Source organism: Podarcis melisellensis, assembly GCF_964234715.1.
Source record: "Podarcis melisellensis genome assembly, chromosome: 3".
Taxonomy (NCBI): domain Eukaryota; kingdom Metazoa; phylum Chordata; class Lepidosauria; order Squamata; family Lacertidae; genus Podarcis; species Podarcis melisellensis.
The window spans coordinates 105,271,050-105,295,861 of record NC_138530.1 but is presented as its reverse complement, the minus strand read 5'-3'; the positions used below and the strand labels follow the sequence as shown (position 1 = coordinate 105,295,861).

General features: G+C 42.1%; 1 protein-coding gene and 1 long non-coding RNA gene across 9 annotated transcripts in view; one reads left to right on the top strand and one right to left on the bottom strand.

The window, feature by feature from the left end:
• The window catches only part of LOC309367340, a 68,386-nt gene that overhangs the window by 19,772 nt on the left and 23,802 nt on the right, over positions 1-24,812 (bottom strand). The gene's annotated exons all lie outside the window — the stretch shown is intronic.
• The window catches only part of MACROD2 (mono-ADP ribosylhydrolase 2), a 987,478-nt gene that overhangs the window by 954,339 nt on the left and 8,327 nt on the right, over positions 1-24,812 (top strand). For 6 of the 7 annotated variants that reach the window (XM_081906344.1, XM_081906343.1, XM_081906345.1 and 3 more), the window contains 2 exons: positions 17,487-17,573; positions 23,371-23,439. In XM_081906344.1, the coding sequence (XP_081762470.1) occupies positions 17,487-17,573; positions 23,371-23,432 (149 nt within the window). In that variant the 3' untranslated portion in view covers positions 23,433-23,439. The remainder of the gene's footprint in view (positions 1-17,486; positions 17,574-23,370; positions 23,440-24,812) is intronic. The other variant, XM_081906341.1, reaches the window with a different exon arrangement.

The following is a 24,812-nucleotide window of genomic DNA, read 5'->3' as shown; positions in this document are numbered from 1 at the left end:
TTACTAATAATTGTCCTCAGGATTGTACCCTAGCATGGTATAATGAAGGTAGTTAAACATGGAATGTGATCCAAAAACAGCCATTTGATTCTAGCCACTGACATCACTTTGAATCCTTTGTGGCTGAATCCTTCATAGCCCCTCACACTTTTTTTTTCTTTTACTGTATCTTGAGGGAAGGTCTGCCAAGGCCTTGACCCACTTTGCATTCTTGTGGAAGGCTGTGAAATAAAAAGAAGCTAAAACAACAATGGAAAGCATGTTGGTTATGACAGTCCTGCCCCCTGCCTTTGGCCACAGAAAACAACAATGAAATGTTAAAGGAACATTGCGGACTTTGCTATACCAATCCTCAATTAAAATTTGGCTGTGGAAGGAGATACCTATTTACCCCCGATATTCTGGCAAAAAAAGTTGTGGCTTCTGGTAATGTTCCAAAACAGCCTCTTTCTCTGTTCCTAGGGCTTGTAAGGAAATGAAAATTACGACCATACTGCTTGTTTGAATTATGAAAAGTGGTCTATATACAATGCATTCCTTCTTTCAAACTTTATGTAGCTTGAGGTCTCTTAATATGCCTTAAAAGTAAATTTTATGCCCATGTAATGGGATAAAGGGCTTCAATTTCTGCCAGCTACTGAAGTTATTCATGTAGTTCAAATTTTGAAAGCTCGTCCCTTTGATCAGCCAGGTCAAACTCTTCTAACAACTTATGGCAAAAATTGTTACAGAAGGAATAATAGCTTATTCGCATGACATGCCTCAGGGAATGATTCCTTGTGATGCTTTTAATAGCATATAGTAACCTTGGCAGAGATTCCAGAAGTTCGCTGTGAGTGACAGCAATCCCAGCACAAGGACTTATTGATGAGTGACTGCCTTGTGCTTACCCTCTTGAAACATGCTATCAATCCACTAGCACAGAATCCAGCCATTTGGATGGCCTTGTCCAACACAAACAGCCATATTGCTTCTTTACACGCACATTTAGCACTGACAGTACAGTGGCAACGGACAACACCAAGTGATGAGCGGTAGCAAGACTGCTCCACCATAAATCTGGAAGGGAAGTACCAACAGTCCTGTGTTGGTGCTGAGGCCTGTGTGACAACTTTCACCTTTCACCAGGAGAAAGGCCATAGCTCAAAGGCAGAGCATCTCTTTTCCATACAGAAAAGAGTCTGTCTCCAGGTAGGGCTGGAATAGACTCTGTCTGCAACCCTGGAGAGAGACCTGCTGCCAGTCAATGTACCGGTACACAATGGTAGCTCACCTGACTCCCCCATCACCTGCTAGTTGCCAGGAGTTAAGAGGGCGAAGGGGCTTGAATAACTCAGAGAAGCTATGAGTTATGCTGTGCAGGGCCACCCAAGATGGACAGGTCATAGTGAAGAGTTTTGACTAAACGTCATACACCTGGAGCAGGAACCGGCAAGCCACTCCAGTATCCCTGCCAAGAAAACTCCATGGACAAAGACAACAGGCATAGAAAAGTTATAACGCTGGAGAGCTGGACCATAAAGAAGGCTGATCGCCAAAGAATTGATGCTTTTGAATTATGGTGCTGGAGGAGACTCTTGAGAGTCCCATGGACTGCAAGAAGATCAAACCTATCCATTCTGAAGGAAATCAGCCCTGAGTGCTCACTGGAAGGACAGATCCTGAAGCTGAGGCTCCAATACTTTGGCCACCTCATGAGAAGAGAAGACTCTCTGGAAAAGACCCTGATGTTGGGAAAGATGGAGGGCACAAGGAGAAGGGGACAACAGAGGACGAGATGGTTGGACAGTGTTCTCAAAGCTACCAGCATGAGTTTGACCAAACTGTGGGGGGGGGGCAGTGGAAGACAGGAGTGCCTGACGTGCTCTGGTCCATGGGGTCACGAAGAGTCGGACATGACTAAACAACAACAGACGGTAAGGATAGAGGTGGAGGTGAGGTCAGCATGGTGCAAATGCATCAGCGGAGCCAATCTGGTGCTCCTGCTGGTGCATTTGTGGTACACCAATTTTGCCACTTGCCACCACTTCCTCTGTACCTCCCAATAAGCAACAGATGGTAGATCAGATGAGCCACCCCACACCACTGATCACAACTGGCAAACAGCACTGATCTAGCTGGGTCAATGGTCTGATTCATTATAAGGCTGCTTCCTATGTACCTGATATAATAAATATTTCCTTCTTTCCTGAGTTTGCTGAAATCCATGTTTCCAGGCAGATCAGCTGCTACTGAGTCTGCCTGGAGAAGCCAGTAAATCTAAATCTGAGCACTGCCAGGCAATACGACTAACTGCTCTGGCAAATATAAAACCTAAAATGACACTACGTACCTGCTGGTATTGTTAGCGTAAAAATGCACTCTCTTGTTACAGTGAGCAGGAGGCACTGTATTTTGGACTCTGTGAATTGTAGGGACATCTCAGTGTCTGGGGCGGCCCTTAGCAGCCCAGCCCTTGCTTATCTTAGGGAACATCTCTGGGAACATTTCCATTTCCTGAGATCTTTGTGGGGAAGCCTTTGTTCCACGTCCTGTCTTTGGCTAATGTAAGGATTGAGTTCAGGGCTATGCTATGTCTGTGGTGGCACTCATGCCCTAGAATGGCTTGCCCACGTCTTTTTTGGCTTTTCTCTATCAGTTTCGAACTTGACTGTTCCAGAATGTGTTTTTTTGCTGTCTGGTTACCCACTGAAATTAATGAACACAACTAATTCAACAGGTCTACTTTGTGTTGCACTTACACTTTTGTTTTATTTGTGGCTTTTAGATTGTTTTATGGTGACTTCCTTCTGGGTGGCAAAGAGTGTGTGGTATGTAGAGAGAGATGTAACTAGATATAGCTAGATAAATCACATTTGTCATGATGAGCTAAGGTGGAGGTAACAAAGGTTGTGCTGGACTCCAACTCCCATAATCCCTGGCTATTGGCTATGTTTCCTAGGAGCTGATGGGAGTTGTAGTTCAGCACCACCTGGAGAATACCATGTTGCCTATTCCTGAGCAAGGGACTGCTGTCTTTTACACACACACACACACACACACACACACACACACACACTGGTACCTCAGGTTAAGTACTTAATTCGTTCCGGAGGTCTGTACTTAACCTGAAACTGTTCTTAACCTGAAGCACCACTTTAGCTAATGGGGCCTCCTGCTGCTGCCACGCCGCCAAAGCACAATTTCTGTTTTCATCCTGAAGCAAAGTTCTTAACCTGAAGCACTACTTCTTGGTTAGCGGAGTCTGTAACCTGAAGCTTATGTAACCCGAGGTACCACTGTGTGTGTGTGTGTGTGTGTGTATGAATTGTTGTAGGAACAGGCCAGTTATTAATAATAATTTCCATACTGCCATGTCCTTGCAACATCTGACTGATGAAAGGAGGTACAGCTGTTATATGACTTCATAGCATGGTAAGTGAATGGCCCTAAACAGACATGATTCTTCCTCTGGGATATGGGACCATTTCCTTTCTAAAGACTTTTTCAATTAATTACTTCAAATTGTGCATTTCCTCCAAGAAAGTGCCTTTCCTCAACTCAAGAAAAGCTGTCTGACACTCAGATTGATGCCACAAATAAGTAATGCTTTATTTTTATTGTATTATTTTATTTTTATTTAGTGCATCTCGTCCCTAAAATACTCCTATATACTAGCGGCAAACTTCTGTGTACGTGTACTGATGCTTTCAATCCTGACTGACCAATAATAATGGCGTAAAGGGACATTTTAAAAAGCACCTCAGCAGCCTTGAGTGAACATGAATACAGTGGTACCTTGGTTGTCGAACGGTTTGGCTCCCAAAGAAATCAGCTCCCAAACACCGCAAACCGCAAAGTGAATGTTCTGGTTTGCGAACCTTGTTTCAGAAGCTGAATGTTTGACGTGGCTTCCGATTGAGTGCAGGAAGCTCCTGCAGCCAATCGGAAGCCATGCCTTGGTTTTCAAATGGAACAGATTAAATTCAACAACCAAGGTACCACTGTAGTTGCACCTGGGTAGTGAAAACCAAAGCTGACAAATGGGAAGGCTAGGTTTCACACAACACATATGACCTATGCTAGAGCCCATAAATGGAACAGGCCGAGCAGTGTCAGATAATTAGTGTTCTTCACAGACTAATACTGATATCAGGGAAGAAATCTTACCCTGTGGTTTGTTTAGAAGTTTTGCTTTTATCATCGACCACAGGAGCAGAGCAACAGTTGGACCCATGATAATACTAAGCATCGAAAGGACGCTCTAATAAAAGTTTATATGCTTCCTAACTCCCTTAAAGCAGAGGCTTGCTAAGTAGATACTACCCTATTGGGGACCAAAGAGGAAACTAGATGCGTCATACACACGTATCTGTGAAAACAAAGAAGGCAGGAGATTTCCAGAAATAGGTGGCTCCTTGCCGTATGTGCGGGAGAGTTTCTCAATGAAAGGAAGTGCTGCTTCCTTTACTTATTAGTTAGGAGGTTCAGGGAATGTTTAAAATGTTGCTTGGAACAGAAAGGTGTGACTTTCCAGTGAATTTTGGAGGAACGTCAGGACCCCCCCCCCAAAATGTTCTTCCTATTCCATGAGGTTATAAACAGATGGGATTATGTAGAAGTGTGAGGCCAGCGATTGCACTTCGTTGTGTTTTGCAAAACTACATCTGTTTAACAATCCATTCCTTTTATATGTTAGTAGACTATTATCTGCAGAGCTGGGGAGGTGTTTTACCTAAGAATGTGAGCTATGAGCCCAATTCATATGTCATTTTAGTCACAAATGTACCCCACTTACTGAATACAATTAGATTACTATTTACAATGGTCAGAATGTGATATATGGGGATGAACGATGGTGACTAATCCAAGAATGTGGCATCTAGACTGGTGACTGAGAGCAGCCACCGAGACCACATAACACCGGTCTTGAAAGACCTACATTGGCTCCCAGTACGTTTCTGAGCACAATTCCAAGTGTTGGTGCTGACCTTTAAAGCCCTAAATGGCCTTGGCCCAGAGTACCTGAAGGAGCGTCTCCACCCCCATCGTTCTGCCCAGACACTGAGGTCCAGCGCTGAGGGCAGTTCCCTCGCTGCGAGAAGTCAAGTTACAGGGAACAGCCCCCCATCAGATGTCAAAGAAATAAACAACTATCTGACATTTATAAGACATCTCAAGGCAGCCCTGTTTATGGAAGTTTTTAATGACTGATGTTTTAATGTATTTTTAATCTTTTGTTGGAAGCCGCCCAGAGTGGCTGGGGAAACTCAGCCAGATGGGCTGGGTATAAATAAATAATTATTATTATTATTATTATTATTATTATTATTATTATTATTATTATTATTATTGTGGCACTGTGGGTTAAACCACAGAGCCTAGGACTTGCTGATCAGAAGGTTGGCGGTTCGAATCCCCACGACGGGGTGAGCTCCCGTTGCTCAGTCCCTGCTCCTGCCAACCTAGCAGTTCGAAAGCACATCAAAGTGCAAGTAGATAAATAGGTACCGCTCCGGCGGGAAGGTAAATGGCGTTTCCGTGCACTGCTCTGGTTCGCCAGAAGCGGCTTAGTTATGCTGGCCACATGACCCGGAAGCTGTACGCTGGCTCCCTCAGCCAATAAAGCGAGATGAGCGCCGCAACCCCAGAGTCGGCCACGACTGGACCTAATGGTCAGGGGTCCCTTTACCTTTTACTACTACAATGACTAGTCATACATTGACTCATAGAATTGTAGAGTTGGAAGGGATCATGAGGACCACGAGTTTTGCAGGGTTCCCAAATGCATGGTGCCTCTGCATATGAGTGGCAGGTCATATGTTTGGGTTTCACTTCAGACAAAAACAGGCAAATGCAAGTTGCTGGAGGAAGGAGATTGAGGAGATTTCACCCCTCCCATATCCAAGAATCTCCTGATGAGTCTGCTGATTCTCCAGAGAGGAGGGGCGGTGTTCTGCTCTCTACTTATTCTGCTCCAGCACCACATCAAAGAGTCAGTCAGTCAGTGTGTCGGAGAGAGAGAGACTGAGTGTTACAGATCGTGTGTAGAGATAATGTTGCTGCTAAGAGCAGCTGCAGACACTCAGTGTAGTGCAGCATTCATTTATGCTTAGACCTCATTAAGCTCTGTATATAGTTGTATAATAGTTGTAGATAGAATAAAGAAGATATTCTACAGAGCTGCTCTCCGAGTCGTTTATGCTCTGCTATACTCTGCTATACTCTGCTGTGCGATGACTGTCTTCTTGTGGAAGTGAATCCGGTGCTCACAACTCTAAGCTGTGAGTCCACAGCACTTTGACCTGTTCCTGTGCAGAAGGTGGTCTCTGGAAGTGCTACCCAGCTCGCCTAGCCCAGTCGGGGTTGAAGTGGATGAGTCCAGTTAGTGGCACTGGCTCAAGGGCGATGCTGACATTGGGGAGGATGGAAGCAAGCTAAAAGCATAGCCCTGCTTCTAAGTAAGCATGGCAGCACACTATATGAAACTAACACAGGAATGAGTTCTAGACATGCAGTGATGCTAGGGAACTATGTCACAAGTTGGGCTGGTTGAGATGTCACAATGTTTTGTGTTGTGTGAATGATCCTTAGTGAACCTTGAGCTCAGATACTCGTTCTGTAGTCTGCGTTCTGCTTTTTTAATAAACCACAGCTTGTCATTTCATCAGAACCTAACAAACTGCGGCTAAACTATGGTCAGTAATGCAGTGGTGACGCCGTCACTGCACTTGCCTTAAGAACCAGATAAGGCCAACCACAAATGATCCCCCTGATCTGATTCTCCCTTTCTTGGGCACACAGACCCCCCCCTCCCAATACATTGTGCCTCTTCCATTCATAGTGACAGAATATAGAGAGGATCATAATAGCTACGTCTAAAATATATTTGGTTTTATTTGGCTGCAGTGCATAAATGTGTTTGCTTCCCTTCGGTGGAATCAGTTAATATAAAGCAGAATTAATAAAAGCTTGGTTGAGACAGAAATGAGATCTCATATAAATAAGTAGAGATTATTTCCGTTTTAAATGAATTTAAATGAATTGTTGTAAGTAGTAGCAAGGAGAGGAATATGAGAAACGACCCTTGCCAAGTTCTTTTTATTCAGCACTATTAATCCCTGCTTTTTCGGCATTAAAATGTTATATCCAGCAAGGGCTACGTGAACCTTGCACAGTTAGAAGCTTAAAACAGAGTGATGACACTGTACCTGACTAGTCATTATGGATTGAATTAGCCTTTTATAGAAATGGGGTCTCAAAACTGTCTCCGGTAATACAAACTTTAAATAGGAAGGAGTTTATATAATGGTTCCTGAGGGTTACCTTGTGATTATCTGAAGGTGGGATTTTCCCCTTCTCATGCTGCTTTCTGCCTTCCAATATTTTAACAAAATTCAGTACACCCGAAAGGTCACCTAGTTATTTATAGCCTAGCTTAAGCCTACCACGCTCTCTGGAAACATATTACTTCTCCCAACATCAGATTTACAGATTTGGGCTGCAAACCTATACCCAGCTGAATATACTCCAGAAAGCACTCTATAATTTTCCAATTGCCATCCTAAGACTGCACTGGCGAGCCATAGCAGTAACCGTGACTGTGACGAAGAGAGATTTTCACTGTGTGGGTGTGTGCCCTCTGCTGCTGTCTCCAATATGACTAGTAAAGGCTTAATTGGAAGAAGATCAGGCATTTGTTGAGAAATGAGTTGAAAAGACATGTGCTTTGTACCAACCCTCCAAATTTGCAACTGTCCACAGTAAACTGATCATTCTGCTTGACTATCATTGAGCTCCTGTTCTACAGCATATTAGAATCATAGAATCATAGAATCATAGAGTTGGAAGAGACCACAAGGGCCATCGAGTCCAACCCCCTGCCAAGCAGGAAACACCATCAGAGAGCCAGCGTGGTGTAGTGGTTAAGAGCGGTAGTCTTGTAATCTGGGGGACCGGGTTCGAGTCTCCGCTCCTCCACATGCAGCTGCTGGGTGACCTTGGGCTAGTCACACTTCTCTGAAGTCTCTCAGCCCCACTCACCTCACAGAGTGTTTGTTGTGGGGGAGGAAGGGAAAAGAGAATGTTAGCCACTTTGAGACTCCTGAAGGGGAGTGAAAGGCGGGATATCAAATCCAAACTCTTCTTCTTCTTCTTCTATATTGGGAACTAGAAAGTAGCAAAGCAGCAGTCCCAGTAAACTCTGTAAACAGGGCCATTGTGTTTTTGTCCCCATTTCTGAAATCCAGAAGATTGAGAATTCTGGATAAGAGAGGGAAAGAGGGTTTACTATTTGAACTAACTGTGATTGGCTTCCATGTACTTCAACACCTTGCCTTAATTGTGTCCTCCTTTCAGATAGCAAGCTATCCATTCACCTGCACGCCTAACGTCCATCACTGTAGAGAATGCTAAAACCAGATATCTTAATAGATGTATCCAGCACCATGAGAGTTAACATACTATTTAAATATTAAAGAACTGCTTTGTGAATGCCTCTATTCTTGACAAACTATGCATGGCTCCAAAAGTAGCACTCAGCTGCTCCAGAGGCAGGCAAGCTTATGTCATAGCAAGTTCAAATTCCTTTCAAAGCTGCATCCTTTCCTTTTCTTTTTCATCCTACTCTCCCCAAATGCCAAGTTTTTGATCAAGGTAGAATATTCCCAATTAGCATACTGAAACTTTTTGTTGGTAAGGAAGCTCCGTTCAGTTGCCATATGTAAATATACGCTCATTTTGTCGCTTAAAAATGTTCTTTTGCAGGCAGCCGAGCTTATGTGCAAGTGAATGCTAATAAGATAGCATTTGCTCATTGATTCGAAGGAAGGAAGGCACTAGCTTGCCCTCGGGCTCCCAGTGCCTGTTAAAGTAAGGCTGATAATGGTTATAAAGGCATTCAGTAAGAATTAGAATTGGGGCCTCTGACATTCTCATCAGCAAGGGACGCATCAGTAGGAGTCAGGCTAAGCAATATCCCTTTTGTTTGAACTTCTACCTCTGAGCTGCCACGCATTTACAATGCTGCTGAAAAAACAGCAGCAAACATTGCACACGGAGGCTTGACATTAATATTAGCAGGCATTCACCGGTGACTTGACTGAAAAAATATCCTTCAATTTTGACAACCTACAATTGTGAGAGAAGCGAAACCATACTTGGCAGGAAAACAAGTCAGCATAGCTGGGGGTTAGGGCAACGTGGTGTGGTTATTCCCCGCGAGTGACAAATTACCGAGTGAGGAATAGTGGGGAAACATTCAGTGCTCTGCCTAATTAGGAGAAACAAATTCAAGATGCAGTTTTGTTTGTAATCGGAAGGGTTTGGGTGCATTGGGCTGAAAAGCTAGAGCACATATATGTCTGTTGCTTTCTGGGCAATTAAGTGGTGGGATCTGCTTCGGATTGCTTTGACTTGCAACAGCCCAGTGGCATCAGGCTCCTCTGTGTGGCTGCACTGACTAGAGGTTACCACCTTGTGTGGGATACAGGGGCTGCTGAGGCAATCGAAAACACATCTGTGGTGCTGTTGAGTCATGCAACTGAGCCGAAAGTTATTTCATAAACAAAGCATGTACAACAACTGCTCCATTCTAGGACCAGGCCAAATATTCTCCCCCCCCCCCCCAGCTTCCTGTTTCTTATGCTGTTAAGACTATATCACCCCCAAAACAGTGAATCATCTCTACTGTATACTGTTAAGTTGTGGGCGAACATATCAGATGACACAGCGATTCTTCAAACAGCTCTTGCTTATTCAAAGGCCAGAACAGAACTGAACTGAGGAGCTCTGTCAGCCTGCTTATATAGAGCTCCAGAACAACGTAACTGTAGCAACTTTCTAAAACTATCCAATCACTGAACGTCACTTTCGATCCTTCATTTGCATAACTATCTACAGTATCTCCCTGCTGGCCCAGGGTGAGAACTTCAGTACATAACATATACAAATGCTATTATGCTTAAAAATACAGTGATACCTCGGGTTAAGTACTTAATTCGTTCCAGAGGTCCGTTCTTAACCTGAAACTGTTCTTAACCTGAGGTACCACTTTAGCTAATGGGACCTCCTGCTGCTGCCGTGCCGGCGGAGCACAATATCTGTTCTCATCCTGAAGCAAAGTTCTTAACCCAAGGTACTATTTCTGGGTTAGCGGAGTCTGTAACCTGAAGCGTATGTAACCTGAAGCGTATGTAACCCGAGGTACCACTGTACAACATGTGTTGGGATGCAACTCAGCTTGCACTGGAGGCTGATGTGTCTGCATGGGACAGAGGACAGAGAGAAAAGAATCTCCAAGTTTCCTAAAATGTCCTTTCTCACTGAACCTGCGCTGACCTTCTCTCAGGTAGTAGTCTCTTAGGGTTGATGGCCTCATTTTCTACTTCGTGATTTTTTATTCTCACTTTGGGGAAGGAGTCATCTTTTGTGGCTCTTCCGCTGAGATGCAAGAACAAACGTGGGCCAAGGCATTTCCACCTTACTTAGAGAGAACTAGAGAGCTTTCCTATCAAGCATGTCTTTCCTCAAATAAACACAGGTTTCTCTAAACTCAGACTCTTAGGGCAAAGTGTGCTCCTCCAGCAGGGATTCAGTGCTAAGTTCAACTGCTGAGCATTTTAACTCCAAACACCAACAGAATATACCCATGGAGACTTGGGGAGCAGACCCTGAACTTACATGCTCCTTATTTTTTTCATCTTTCACCACAGAGAAAACTGAATACCAAGCTTGGAAACCCTGCGTTAAGCTACCAAATTTTGCAGGATCAGGAGTGAACCCATGTTCATATAAAAGATGAGAAAAATAAGGAACGAAATGTGTCAACCCCTTCCAATCTCTTCCCTCTGAATGCAATCTTAGAATGGGGGATAAGGATCAAATTCAAAGTGAAGTAATCAATCACCTTTGGGAATGCAGGCAAATTCATTGCTACTTTTAGCAAGTATTTTACTGATCTAACTTTACAATCAGGCAAGTTGTTTCTTATTTCCAGTGTGAAAGACCACAAGAGGTGCCCAGTTCATCCGTACCTGCAAGATGCCAACACATGGTATAAATGCCATCCCATAGACAAAAAGTTGCCCAAAGCCCTTTGTATAACCCGTAAAGACAACTAGTTGGCAGGCATATGGTGTGGAGTCTTTTCAGTGGTGGCCCCACAATCATGCAATTTGATTCCAAGATCAGGCAAACTGCATCCCTTGATACTTTTAAATGGGCATTAAAGACCCAGTCTTTTCATTGTGGACTTTAAGGCTTAATTATAACCTGGGCTGTAGATATAGCGTGGTGATTATTAAAATAATGCAGCACTTTTATTACTATATGGCTTACGGTATATTAGCTTTTAATGCTGTTGTGAAGGAAATGGATCCTTCATATTGTATTGGCAATGTCTGGATACATAGTTTATTATCTGCTTTGAAAGACATCATTCGCTTGAAAGGTGGTCTATAAGTAATTCATTAACATAACATAAACTATTAGCAATGTCTTCTGGATCTTCTTGCATTATCTCTTTTTAAAGTGTTACATTCAGATTTTCTGGTACCTACAGTGTGATCAATAGCAATTTGACAGAGTGCAGAAGAATCAGATTTTTTTAAGGTTGTTTTTTTAAAAAAAATGTTCCAATTGATTAATGTTAAACTACAGCATAGTTGAAGGTTTCTATGGCTAGTCACAACAAATTTCTTATCTGCATCATGCCTTGTAAATTTATTCACTATATGGATTTTGCAGCGTTGGACGATTCGCACTTATCTGTGGATCTTAGTCTGCATAAGAAGAATTCAATATGTCTTCCTTTTGCGTAGATATATATATATAGGATTACACTGTTAATACCATTCAGGGAATTGCTTATCTCCCTTTCTCTCTCTTTTTAAACTTATCCATGCAGTCAACTTGGTGTCATATTGCATACTTACAAAAGTAAAAACAATAACAATAAAAACTATCACCCAGATATTTAAAAACTATTATTCAGGTTGGTGAAAGAAAGTATTTTTAAAAGTTCAAATTTTCACTCGGATTTTACTTTCTGAAAGTTTGCTGTATGCAGAGCTAAAAGCAAGAAGTATAATAATATTTGCAACAGAGTCCAGTCCTTTCATGTAATTTAGAGAAGACTTGCCTGGTTCCTTTGTTACATATCTTTAGGTGAGAGGCAAAAACATTCCTCTTCTTCCAAGCCTTTGGATAATTAAACAATTTAAACGGTATGGGGCGTATTGTTTTTGTTTGCTACTATGTTATGTATTTTTGTATTTTAAACTGCCCTATGATGCTTGGATGAGGGTGATATAGAAATTTAATAAATAATAATCATAACAATAGAGAATTCAGTGGGACCTAGTTAAGTATATATCAGATTACAGCCGTAGAAACTTACTTTGGGGCAAATGAAATTTATTATTTGCCCCGTGAACAAAATTTAAGGTGTGCATGCATTGATTTGCAGCACAATCCTAACCACGCATACTCAGAAGTAAGTCCTATTGAATATAATGGGATTTTATCCCAGGTAAGTGGGTTTAGGACTGCAGATAGCTATTACTGTGCATATGGGTGTTGTTTGTTGGTTATTTGTATGTGTGTGGGATATGGTTAAATGCTTTATTTAAAAAATAGGATGCCCTAGATTCTCAGCAAATCTTTGCAGGATTTATTTTAAAACCTGTCTGGAAGCAATTTTGTGCACTATCCTAGCCGCCTCCTCATACTGCATGGCTGGCTTTGAGTACTGATTTTCTAGAAATATCACCCACCTAGGAAGTTTTATGATAATCAAGGCTGTCAGTAATGCAATTGGAAATGGTAATTGAAAGTGGTATCTTGCAAACTGTATTCCGGTATCTCTCATCTCCTAGCGGGGTGGCCCTGAAATGTGCATCTTGTTTGTGTTCCAAGCAGTAGCAATCAAGATTGAAAAGGAGAGAGAGAGAGAGAGAGAGAGAGAGAGAGAGAGAGAGAGAGAGAGAGAGAGATATTGAATAAAAATGCTTGTAAAGGCACTTCTTGTTTTGATCAGATTCTGCTGTTTATGTGGAATGGACTCATTTCTCTGCGGCACACAGTTTTATTGCCCAGCAGGAAAAAAGTGCTTTGGGATAATACCTGTTTCACATGCATGTCAGAATAACAAATGCTTCTGTTTTCCCCCTTCTACACTCGCACACACTGGGCAAGGCAGAATGAGCAAAAGGGAGATTAATATAAATGGAGATCCAGTGTCATGGAAAGCCTGCTGATCTTATGGCCAGTGCTGCCTTTTCTTGCCACCCACAGCAAATGATTTTACCTTGATTCACTTGCAACTTCTCCATGTGGCAAGTCCTCACATCACTTCTCATAATGACACTTTGTCATTCACAAAGCAAATATGACTGTCCTGATGGTCTCTGTTATACAAGCAGTCATTCGGGCCAAAAAAACTAACAGCATTTCCTTTGTGTGGCTGTTGCTTATTCATTCTGCACTACTGCCAGCATCGCAAGCATACCCTCCAACATTTCTCTGGTGAAAATAGGGATGTCTTATCTATTTATTCAATGACAAACCTAGACAGCATCTTAAAAAGCAGAGACATCACCTTGCCAACAAAGGTCTGTATAGTTAAAGCCATGGTTTTCTGTGTAGTGATGTATGGAAGTGAGAGCTGGACCATAAAGAAGGCTGTTCGTGGAAGAATTGATGCTTTTGGATTATGGTGCTGGAGGAGACTCTTGAGAGTCCCATGGACTGCAAGAAGATCAAACTGATCCATTCTGAAGGAAATCAGCCCTAAGTGCTCACTGGAAGGACAGATCCTGAAGCTGAGGCTCCAATACATTGGCCACCTCATGAGAAGAGAAGACTCCCTGGAAAAGACCCTGATGCTGGGAAAGATTGAGGGCACAAGGAGAAGGGGACGACAGAGGACAAGATGGTTGGACAGTGTTCTCGAAGCTACCAGCATGAGTCTGACCAAACTGTGGGAGTCAGTGGAAGACAGGCGTGCCTGGCGTGTTTTGGTCCATGGGGTCACGAAGAGTCGGACCTGACTAAACGACTAAACAACAACAATAAAATCATCAAAATATGATATTTATATTTTCTTTAGGAAGATTTATAGACCGCTTAATCAAAACACACACAGAATTCCCCTTACTTACCATCCTTCTGAAAACCCAGCAGGAGGAGGAAAATTGGAGAGATTTGCAGCCCTTTAGTTGCTCCTCTCAAGAGTCCCCGATGGCAGGAGGCATGGAAAATGAGGGGGGCAGGTGCACAGGGGAGAGGTGGACTGCAGATGAGGGCATACCTCTGTGCCTTCTTACCCCTCAACCTCTGATATTAATGAAATTGTGGGTACGTGTTCCTTTTGGTGTCTCCACATCCTACCTGATTTTTTTCCTGTTTGTAAGCCCAAAATCGCTGTGATCTAAACCACTGAGCCTCTTGGGCTTGCCAATCAGAAGGTTGGCGGTTTGAATCCCTGTGACAGGGTGATCTCCTGTTGCTCTTTCCCAGCTCCTGCCAACCTAGCAATTCGAAAGCATACCAGTGCAATTAGATAAATAGGTACCATTCCGGCAGGAAGGTAAACGCCATTTCCGTGCGCTGCTCTGGTTTCAGTGTTCCGTTGCGCCAGAAGCGGCTTAGTCATGCTGGCCACATGACCTGGAAAGCTGTCTATGGACAAATGCTGGCTCCCTCGGCCTGTAAAGCGAGATGAGCACCGCAACCCCCGAGTCGTCTGCGACTGGACTTAACTGTCAGAAGTCATTTACCTTTTTTTTTTAGCACAAAATAATAGGCAAGATAGGATGCCAACAGAGTGGATGCTGCCCGCTCATTATTACAATAGGTGAGCTATGCCGGTCCCTCTCACCCAGTGGTAGCTGGCATACCAGCACTAACAACAACATTTATGCGCAGTACCTCACAACCATTGGCTCTATCCGAGCACCTTGTTGCTACCTGGGTCACAAGTGCATGAAGCAGAAAAAAAGTTCATTTGGTTGAAGAGAAGCCAGTCACACTGACTAGCTAATGGGCAATCTTGAGGCAATGCTTATGAACTTCACATGAGCCTCTTTAGTCCTGACAACATCAGCACGCCTAGATATCCCTGAACAGGAGCGAAATTGGGGAGCTGAGGCGCTTACCTGTCACATCATGCCAAGTTTGCTTGGTTAACAGGCAGCATTTCAAAGCTGCCACAGAACTGTGAGGCATCAGCTGTCAGGCAGGGATGTGGTGTGGATATTTATCATATATCCCAAACATACGTACGTTAGATATTTGAGGGAGCCTCAGTAGCAAACATCTGAAACCTGACAGCTCCCCCCTACTGCAAGATGGTTATTTTTATAAAGCACTTCTAAGCATTCTTTTCCCGAGCTTTTAAAAATGTATAAAGAAACTGAGCACTTTCATATTTTTTTATTATTTTCGGTCATGGCCAATTAATAGTTTCATACTAATCAAACCACTTCAGTGGTTTTCACATCACCTAGAGAATTTATGTCACAAAGGTAACTAACAAATATACATATATCTTAAAAACCAATGAAAACTCAGTGGGTGATTTTAAATGTGTGCTTGAACTTGACAGATCCTTCAGAAAATATACAGATGATTCAACAATAGAGTGACACAGTTGTATCTGTCAAGTGTGAACGACAGTGATGAGTCAAGTGCTTGGGAAGTTTAGGCCCATTGGTGTCTAACAAACACCAAGGGAAAACCTCCTTTGCTCTACAAAATTCTCAGGAGAAGTCTTGAAATTTTAACATGCATGCCAAGTTGTCATTCCAGAAGTTCACTGACAGGGAAAGTCTGAACGCAAAGATGTTTATATGCAATTTAGCAGGGGGTCGAGAAGAAGAACAATAAAAAAAACAAGATGGAGGAAGGAATATGTTACAAAAATAAAATTACTGCAAGATTTCTAAAAAATATATATTAAAAAATCAGAGAATTTCAGGATTTTGTTGCTGCTGTCTCAAGTTTCTTTATTAGAAGACTACTAATAATGAGATGGGACATGGGTGGCACTGTGGGTTAAACCGCAGAGCCTAGGACTTGCCAATCAGAAGGTCGGCGGTTCGAATCCCCGCGACGGGGTGAGCTCCCTGCCAACCTAGCAGTTCGAAAGCACGTCAAAGTGCAAGTAGATAAATAGGTACCACTCCGGTGGGAAGGTAAATGGTGTTTCCGTGTGCTGCTCTGGTTCTCCAGAAGTGGCTTAGTCATGCTGGCCATATGACCCGGAAGCTGTACGCCGGCCAATAAAGCGAGATGAGCGCCGCAACCCCAGAGTCGGTCATGACTGCACCTAATGGTCAAGGGTCCCTTTACCTTTAATAATGAGATTGCTCTGACAGTCTTGGTTTCAAATTCCCATGCAGTCCTAAAGTTCCCCGAGTGACCTTGGGTTAATCATTCCCATGGCTTCGCCTACTTCACAGGGTTGTTAGCAAGATAAAATTGAATTGGTAGATGAGAAAACAGTGTGCACTTCACTGAGTTCCTTGGAGCAAAGGTGTCTTTTTTAATGACAGAATTGTATCATGTATTTTGACTCTGTCCCTACCCCAGAGATGCTCTCCATTGTCTATCGAGACAGGTAGATCCCAACAACCAACAAAGCTTGCTGCAATTTAGTGACCCTGAGCAATTTTTCTGTCCCACCTGTAGAAAAGATAGATGATTTGTGCTTAAGGTGTTACATTTTGAAATGCTCGGTCCCTGCATCCCCTCTCTCCAAATTCTGCTGATTGCCTAGCAACCAATTGCTTGATTTCTATAACTCAGCCACAGGGTAGGCATCACAAGCTTTATAGTTGCCACAAAATATGGAAGTGCCATCGTGGAAATTAGCTAAGAATTGGTCTCTCAGAAATCCTGAATAGTGGAAATCTGAAAGAACAGAGTATAAAACAGAAAAGGGCCCTTTCCCTGTATGTTTCAAATTTAGCATTGTTGGGAGTTTCAATCGGAGCTTCCCAGCCAGCCTCAAGGCGCCAAAAAAATAAAAATATTGAGTGCCTGCCATCTACATTTTCCGAAATTTAAAGTCTAGTCTCTGTATGAGTGCTCAGTGTGCAGGCTCTCCAAGAGCATCAGTTTTAACTCTGTCCCTTAGAGGAAAGGTTTAAATATGTGATTAGGGGCCCATCTCATACTATATTTTGCAAGGAGGAGATTCTTCAGAAAGGATCAGAGAAGAGAAAGTCAGGCATCCCAGAGGAAAGTCCATACTGGTTTTAACAGTCCCACTTAACAAAAGAGCTCAATCCTGAAACAGCTTTGAAGTAATTCTTTTTTTAAAAAAGCCATGCCTCCCTCGCTATCGCTTTTCAGAGAAACCTCTGCCCTTTCTTTGAATGGCTACCACTATCGTAACATTCATAAAGCTGTGTTATGACTAGAAAATAATGGACACTCCGTCTGTGAATGATACATTAATCAAATACTCTGCATGTTGTCTTCCCCCCTCTTTGTCATTTCTAAAGGAGCAGGAGAAGAGAAAGGGAAACATACTGCAGAGCCGGTGCAACCCGAAGGTCCGTGTGATACAGAAAACATTTCAAGTAATGACAGTAAGTTTCCAAATAGCTTTGCTGTTGCCAGATAAATGGCACATTCAGACGAGTGACGGCTGCATTACAGTTCACCCTTTGATGCGCAGGTAGAATATGATATCATCAAGTCTTCAAAGGTAGCCTACTAAAAGCCTGGGTTGTGCCACGTCTTGGCAGCACTAATTGCTAGCCACAAGGAATGCTGCACTGCCATCAGTTACGCAACTGTAATTTCAATGGGACTTAATGCATGACCAATCAAGCCTAGGATTGTAGTTCTGACATGCCCATGCCAAGAACTCCATTGCACAGCCGTAGAGGAAAATATGCACGAGCAGACAAAAGCATTTCGTGTTTTTTGTTCTCTCTTCCCTCCCAGCTCCACAGTCTCCTGGTGCGCTTTGAAAATAAGTCAGCCACTATTAGAGGATAAGGATTAAAATTAGCTGCGTTTGAATTTAGAGAATGTCATCATTCCTTTCTGTCAACCATACCTCTAAACAGAGTCTCTCTCTTCTCTCTCTCACACACACACATACATTTCAGTTAGCTCATTCCAAACACCTTTGGGCCGTTTAGTCAGTTTGAGGTTCTGTCTTACAGAGATATGTGCATTATAAATGCTTGTTGTAAACACAGGTGGATTGTCCTTTTGCTGCATGTCATAGGTAGTTTCCAAGCTCTTAAAATATATATTGGAATAAAACACACCCAGCAGTCTATTCTTGGCTATTATCCCAGTTGAAGAATATTTCTCCTCAGCCCCTAACAACACATACACTTTTTCCGTGGTGCTGCAGATATCCAAAGCTTAAACCATGTATTTGTCTTACCCAGTTTCTTTTGGTTTAGAAGTAACTAAGTTTTCATTTAATTTGAGTACATTTTTTGGGGGGTGTTGTATTTCAAGCTGCTCCTGAGCATGAATGGTGACTTGCATGATTACTATTATGCTTTATTGCATTTGGTGTACACAAACATATTTTACGGGACGCGGGTGACGCTGTGGGTTAAACGACAGAGCCTAGAACTTGTCGATCCGAAGGTCAGCAGTTCGAATCCCCGTGACGGGGTGAGCTCCCGTTCCTCAGTCCCTGCTCCTGCCAACCTAGCAGTTTGAAAGCACGTCAAAGTGCAAGTAGATAAATAGGTACCGCTCCAGCAGGAAGGTAAACGGCATTTCCATGCGCTGCTCTGATTCACCAGAAGCGGCTTAGTCATGCTGGCCACATGACCTGGAAGCTGTATGCCGGCTCCCTCGGCCAATAAAGCGAGATGAGCGCCGCAACCCCAGAGTTGGCCACGAATGGACCTAATGGTTACCTTTTGCTACTACAATGACTAGACTAGTGTTAAAGCGGGATATCAAATCCAAACTCCTCTTCTTCTAAAAAATGAACGAATAGGTTCAATCCAAATTAGATATTTCATTAAGGGAAATTTAATAGAATAGCGCCATCAAGCATCAGGCCAGCAGCCGCAGCAAGGTTTCTATGTGAGCATTGCCTTGATTTAAGTTTGGTGGAACATTTGGCAGGAGGAAAAGTTGGGCTTATTCTGGACTCTTAAGGACCATGTTGATGCAGCACTTATTTTTTCACATATCTATAGAGTGTGCAGTATTATTTAAGCCTTGAGCAAAGTCTGTGCACCACAGGTAAAAGGTTTAGTATTGTAGCCACACACAACCTGACAAGTTTGAAAGTTGAATACAGATGAACAATTCACAAGCAATTCAACAGACTCTTTGCAGGTGTATTGATATAACAAGAGTGAGTCAGAAGCAGACATGCTTCATAGCATATGACCAGCATATTTATATATATTTTTTGTCTTCTTTATTTTTAAACTTTCATTCAGGTGTGCATTTCTTTCAGGCAATTTCACACAACTTTCACACAAGAGCTTTCCAGGGAAACTCCCAGTATCAGCAATGGATGTACCAAAACAGCTTCTTCCAGAGACTTTTATAGGGACAAGTTATTAAAGCTTATGAAAGGTCTCATTCAATCCTGCAGGAACAAATCAGAAGAAAGGCTGTGAAAGTATATTCAGAAGTACTAAAATCTCAGAGACCATATGTTTCTCTTATCCATTTTACATTCCATTTACAGTCTTTGGTTCTTTCTAATGGCAAATAACTTTATTATGATAACTGCATTTGTTGCTTTTGCAAAACCGCAACAATAGACATTATGGTGAGGGAGCTGAGGTTTAGGACATTCTATATAAAAGAAGCGTGAGCTATAGAAAAGTTAGAGCTCAGGTTCCTTTTTAATTTCAATCCCTTTCTGTTTGCTTGGCATATGAGTAGAAACTGCCCACAACACCAAAGCAGAAAATTGACTGGTGTGACTGCACAATCAGATTTCAGCCATGTTGTGTTAGTTCAGGTTTGTTTTGGTCTGTGTCTCTCATTGAAGGGGATTTATCCCCATTCCCAGCTATTGAAAATAAGACAGGACCAAACATAAGCATTGTTGATGGAAATGACTAATGTCTTCCTAGACTGCCTTAACAGAAACTTTCTCTTGCCCATGATTTTCCTGTCCGGCTAATGATTCACATCTCCAGTTCCCATTGCAAAAGAGATTTGAGAATGAAAGGTGCATGAAATTTTATTTGAAGGCCAAACCCAGTTTATTTCCTTGCCTGGATATGTAGGGCGTCCAACTTATTTATTTATTTATTTTTATTTGGACCAGTTACATACCGCTCGTAGTTAAACAAAACTCTAAAGCGGTTTACAACATAGGTTAAAACATCTTAAATACACAGCAAATACCAAAACAAAAAGGAAAGAATTTCCACATTCTATAAAACTAAACAAAATAGAGCATCCTTGTCAGTATCAAAATAAACATTGCCAAATAAAAATCAGCTGCAAAAAAATTGCAAGGAAAATCCATAGTAAAGGACTAAATTCAAGCAAAATAATTAAAAATGAAAATGAGCTAAAAAGCATAAATTTCACCTTTTCAAAAAACAAAACCTGCTTCGCAATGAAGCAAAAGAAAATCAACTAATTTCTCCCCACCATCGTACATCAACCAATCATCCCATTAAATGAATAAATCCAATTAAATGCCCAGCTCCCTATTCTCTATTTTTTCTGGTCACTGTCAATAATGTGGACAGGCAACACCATTTAAAACTGCTGCCGCTGTGCCTGAGAACTTCAAGACCGGATTATTGCAATGCACTCTGCGTGGGGCTGGCCTTGAAGGAAACTTGCAACTGGTCCAAAATGCAGTCGTCACATTGCTGACTGGGGTTCCATTTAGAAACCCAGTTCCAAATTGAAAGAGTTGCATGGCCGAACTCAAACACATCAGTGTTTAAAAAGCCTGAAATGGCTTAGGCTGCAATTGTTTGAAAGATCGCCTATTTCCGTTCAGACCCTCTCCACTTTTAAGATCAGCAGTGTGAGCCCTCTTAGCAGTTCCACCACCCTCAGGAGCTCTGGTGCAGTGGGAAGACTGGGAGGCGGTATTCTCTTTGGCAGCTCCACCAAGGTGCATCCAGCACCTCCATTCTGTAGTTTTTCTTGTATGTTGAAGACACACCTCTTTCCCTGGCCCATGAATGATATATACTGTAGTTTTCTGTGTATAAGACTATATTTTTTCCTAAAATTTTGAAGTTTAAAATAAAGCGTTGTCTTATACACAGATTGCGCATAGTTGTTGTTGTTTAGTCGTTTAGTCGTATCCGACTCTTCGTGTCCCCATGGACCAGAGCACGCCAGGCACTCCTGTCTTCCACTGCCTCCCGCAGTTTGGTCAAATTCATGCTGGTAGCTTCGAGAACACTGTCCAACCATCTTGTCCTCTGTTGTCCCCTTCTCCTTGTGCCCTCCATCTTTCCCAACATCAGGGTCTTTTCCAGGGAGTCTTCTCTTCTCATGAGGTGGCCAAAGTATTGGAGCCTCAGCTTCAGGATCTGTCCTTCCAGTGAGTCTCCTCCAGCACCATAAGTCAAAAGAATCAATTCTTCGGCAATCAGCCTTCTTTGTGCTCCAGCTCTTACTTCCATACATCACTACTGGGGAAACCATAGCTTAAGCTATATGGACCTTTGTCGTCAAGGTGATGTCTCTGCTTTTTAAGATGTTGTCTAGGTTTGTCATTGCTTTTCTCCCAAGAAGCAGGCGTCTTTTAATTTCGTGACTGCTGTCACCATCTGCAGTGATCATGGAGCCCAAGAAAGTAAAATCTCTCACTGCCTCCATTTCTTCCCCTTCTATTTGCCAGGAGGTGATGGGCCCAGTGGCCATGATCTTCGTTTTTTTTATGTTGAGCTTCAGACCATATTTTGCGCTCTCCTCTTTCACCCTCATTAAAAGGTTCTTTAATTCCTCCTCATTTTCTGCCATCAAGGTTGTGTCATCTGCATATCTGAGGTTGTTGATATTTCTTCCGGCAATCCAGCTCAGTCTTTCGCATGATGCATATAAGTTAAATAAGCAGGGAGACAATATACAGCCTTGCTGTACTCCTTTCCCAATTTTGAACCAATCAGTTATTCCATATCCAATTCTAACAGTAGCTTCTTGTCCCACATAAGATATTTCTCAGGAGACAGATGAGGTGATCAGGCACTCCCATTTCTTTAAGAACTTGCCATAGTTTGCTGTGGTTGACACAGTCAAAGGCTTTTGCATAGTCAATGAAGCAGAAGTAGATATTGTTCTGGAACTCTCTAGCTTTCTCCATAATCCAGCGCATGTTTGCAAATTGGTCTCTGGTTCCTCTGCCCCTTCGAAATCCAGCTTGCACTTCTGGGAGTTCTCGGTCCACATACTGCCTGAGCCTTCCTTGTAGAATTTTAAGCATAACCTTGCTAGCGTGTGAAATGAGTGCAATTGTGCGGTAGTTGGAGCATTCTTTGGCACTGCCCTTCTTTGGGATTGGGATGTAGACTTCTCCAATCCTTTGGCCGCTGCTGAGTTTTCCAAACTTACTGGCATATTGAGTGTAGCACCTTAACAGCATCATCTTTTAAAAAATTTAATAGTTCAGCTGGATAGTGCATAGTACATTTTCTTAATTTTGAGTTATAATAGGGGGCGTCTTATAAACAGAAAAATACGGTATATAGGAGCCACCCTATTCTTGTGACTGTAATTTGTTTTTTAAATTCTATTTTAATTGTATTAAAATTGCTGTAACCCATTGTGAGATATTAATGGAGTAAGGAAAAATAATAACAACAGCATGTCTTGGGTGCCTGTGCAAATTCTTCTGCATAGAGTAGCAGCTCAGAGAATCATCCCTGTGTAGGGCTCTGTGGCCTATGTCTCAGAGCATTTCTTCAGTAGTCAGACGATGAAGGAGCTCGTGAAGAATAAAAGAAATAAAGTGGGAAGCATACTTGCTGCCTGGACCTGCATTATATAGCATTTGACTGTAGTGCTTGATAAATACTGTTTTGCCTATCAGGTCCTGCTGTGATGCAGCTATTGGATTTTCCCAATCTTGTGAGACTGGAAACGAAAACATTGCAACATCTGAATATTCTTCATGTAAAAATTGCACCAAATAACATTAGCGGTAATATCAAAGGTGGTATTTCAAATTGGGGGTTGGAGGGTGCCAGATTCACAGCAATTATAGCAACATTCCTATTTAAAGAAAGTGGAATTGGGCTTTGAGGTGTGGAACTTCTCATAGAAGTGCTAGCAGTTCAGATGAATTTGTATTACATATTGATGTTTGGAAATGCAATGGATTGCTCTGAAAATAAGGATATAGTTCGGTTACTAGTGCTAATAAAAATGTGCAAAAGTATAATCTTACTACTATTTAATTTGTAGTTGAAATGACTAGTCAGGCTGAAGACACAGATGAACCTACAGAAACCCAGACAGACAATTAATTTGTAGGTAAGTCAATTCACTTTTCTTTTCTGTCATCATTTTTTCTTTTCATTAGCTGGCTCATGTATGATTCATGTATAGTCTTTCTGCAAGTTTTGGGCCTGTAGAAGCCAAGAAAAACAAAAGAAAAAGAGCATGAGCACTTACATTCCAGAATTCTAAAATTCAGGAGATTATATATGTGCCAATCACACATTCAGTCCCAGCTGTCAAGGGCTGAAGATATGTATAGGCAACAGAACTCCATTATATGAGTATCTGAGTAAATAACTGGTGTGAACCAAACTTTACAGCTGCAACCATTTTCGTGTTTGCAGAGAATTGAAAAAAAAGAAAAGAAGAGCTGCCACCATTTCAGACACAGCTGCTAGTTGTTTCAGAGTCATGCCAGATTCACCTTCCATTTATCTATGTGATGAAGGAAAATAATGCTTTTTCTGAATTGGCCGTGACATCACTTCACATGCAAAAGGGGTGGGGAGAGATTCTGCTACAGCAGATATGCCACTACGGTGTCTGAACTTTATAATATCCTACCCATGAAAATGAGTGATCATTTCTCTATATATTACTGTATATACAGAAATGTAGAGGTAAAGGAGTTAAAGTGGTCTACGATTAACCATGAAATCCTACACATGTCCTCTCAGAAGACATTCAGTTTAATAGGACAAATTCCAAGTTAAGTGTGTCTAGAATTACAACAATGTGACCTACATACAATTTTAAAAAAATAAAATATTAAAAATGGAAATTAGTTGCCAAATAAATATGGTAACAGCGTTCTGGATGACATCCCAACAGAGGATGTATTCTGTGGTCACCAAGGTGGGACCCCTGGGCACAGATGTGCCCAGGGAGACATTTGCTTGAACCCACAGGATTTCCTCCACCTGCTTCTTGCTCAGTTTATTCTTGAAAGAAGCATTCTATTGTTGCCAACAGAATAGGTTGTGTTGTGTCTGTGTCTGTTTCCTCGGTTGACATGCCCTACGGCCCTAAAAGCTTGGCAACCCCTTAGATATGTATATTTTATTTATTTGTATACCATCCTTCATCTGAAGATCACAGGGAGGTTCACAACATGTTTGTGTGTGTATTAGACCAACAAAACTCCAGCAAAAGCAATGTGAGCAATTAAGAATGATGACTTTTTTAAAGCTGGAACTCACCGGAACTCAGTTCCAGCACCTCTCAGGTGAATGCCATTGCCATTTTAAGAGAACAAGGGAGATGTTCTTGCTGAGTTCTTCTAGAAAAATAGCACTGCAGAATGAGCATGTTGAATTACAGCTTAGGAAGATGATAAGCAATACATACTGGCTAGAATTAATCTTTGCAGTAGACTGGCTTTTGAACTGTCCTAAAAGATGTGCCAA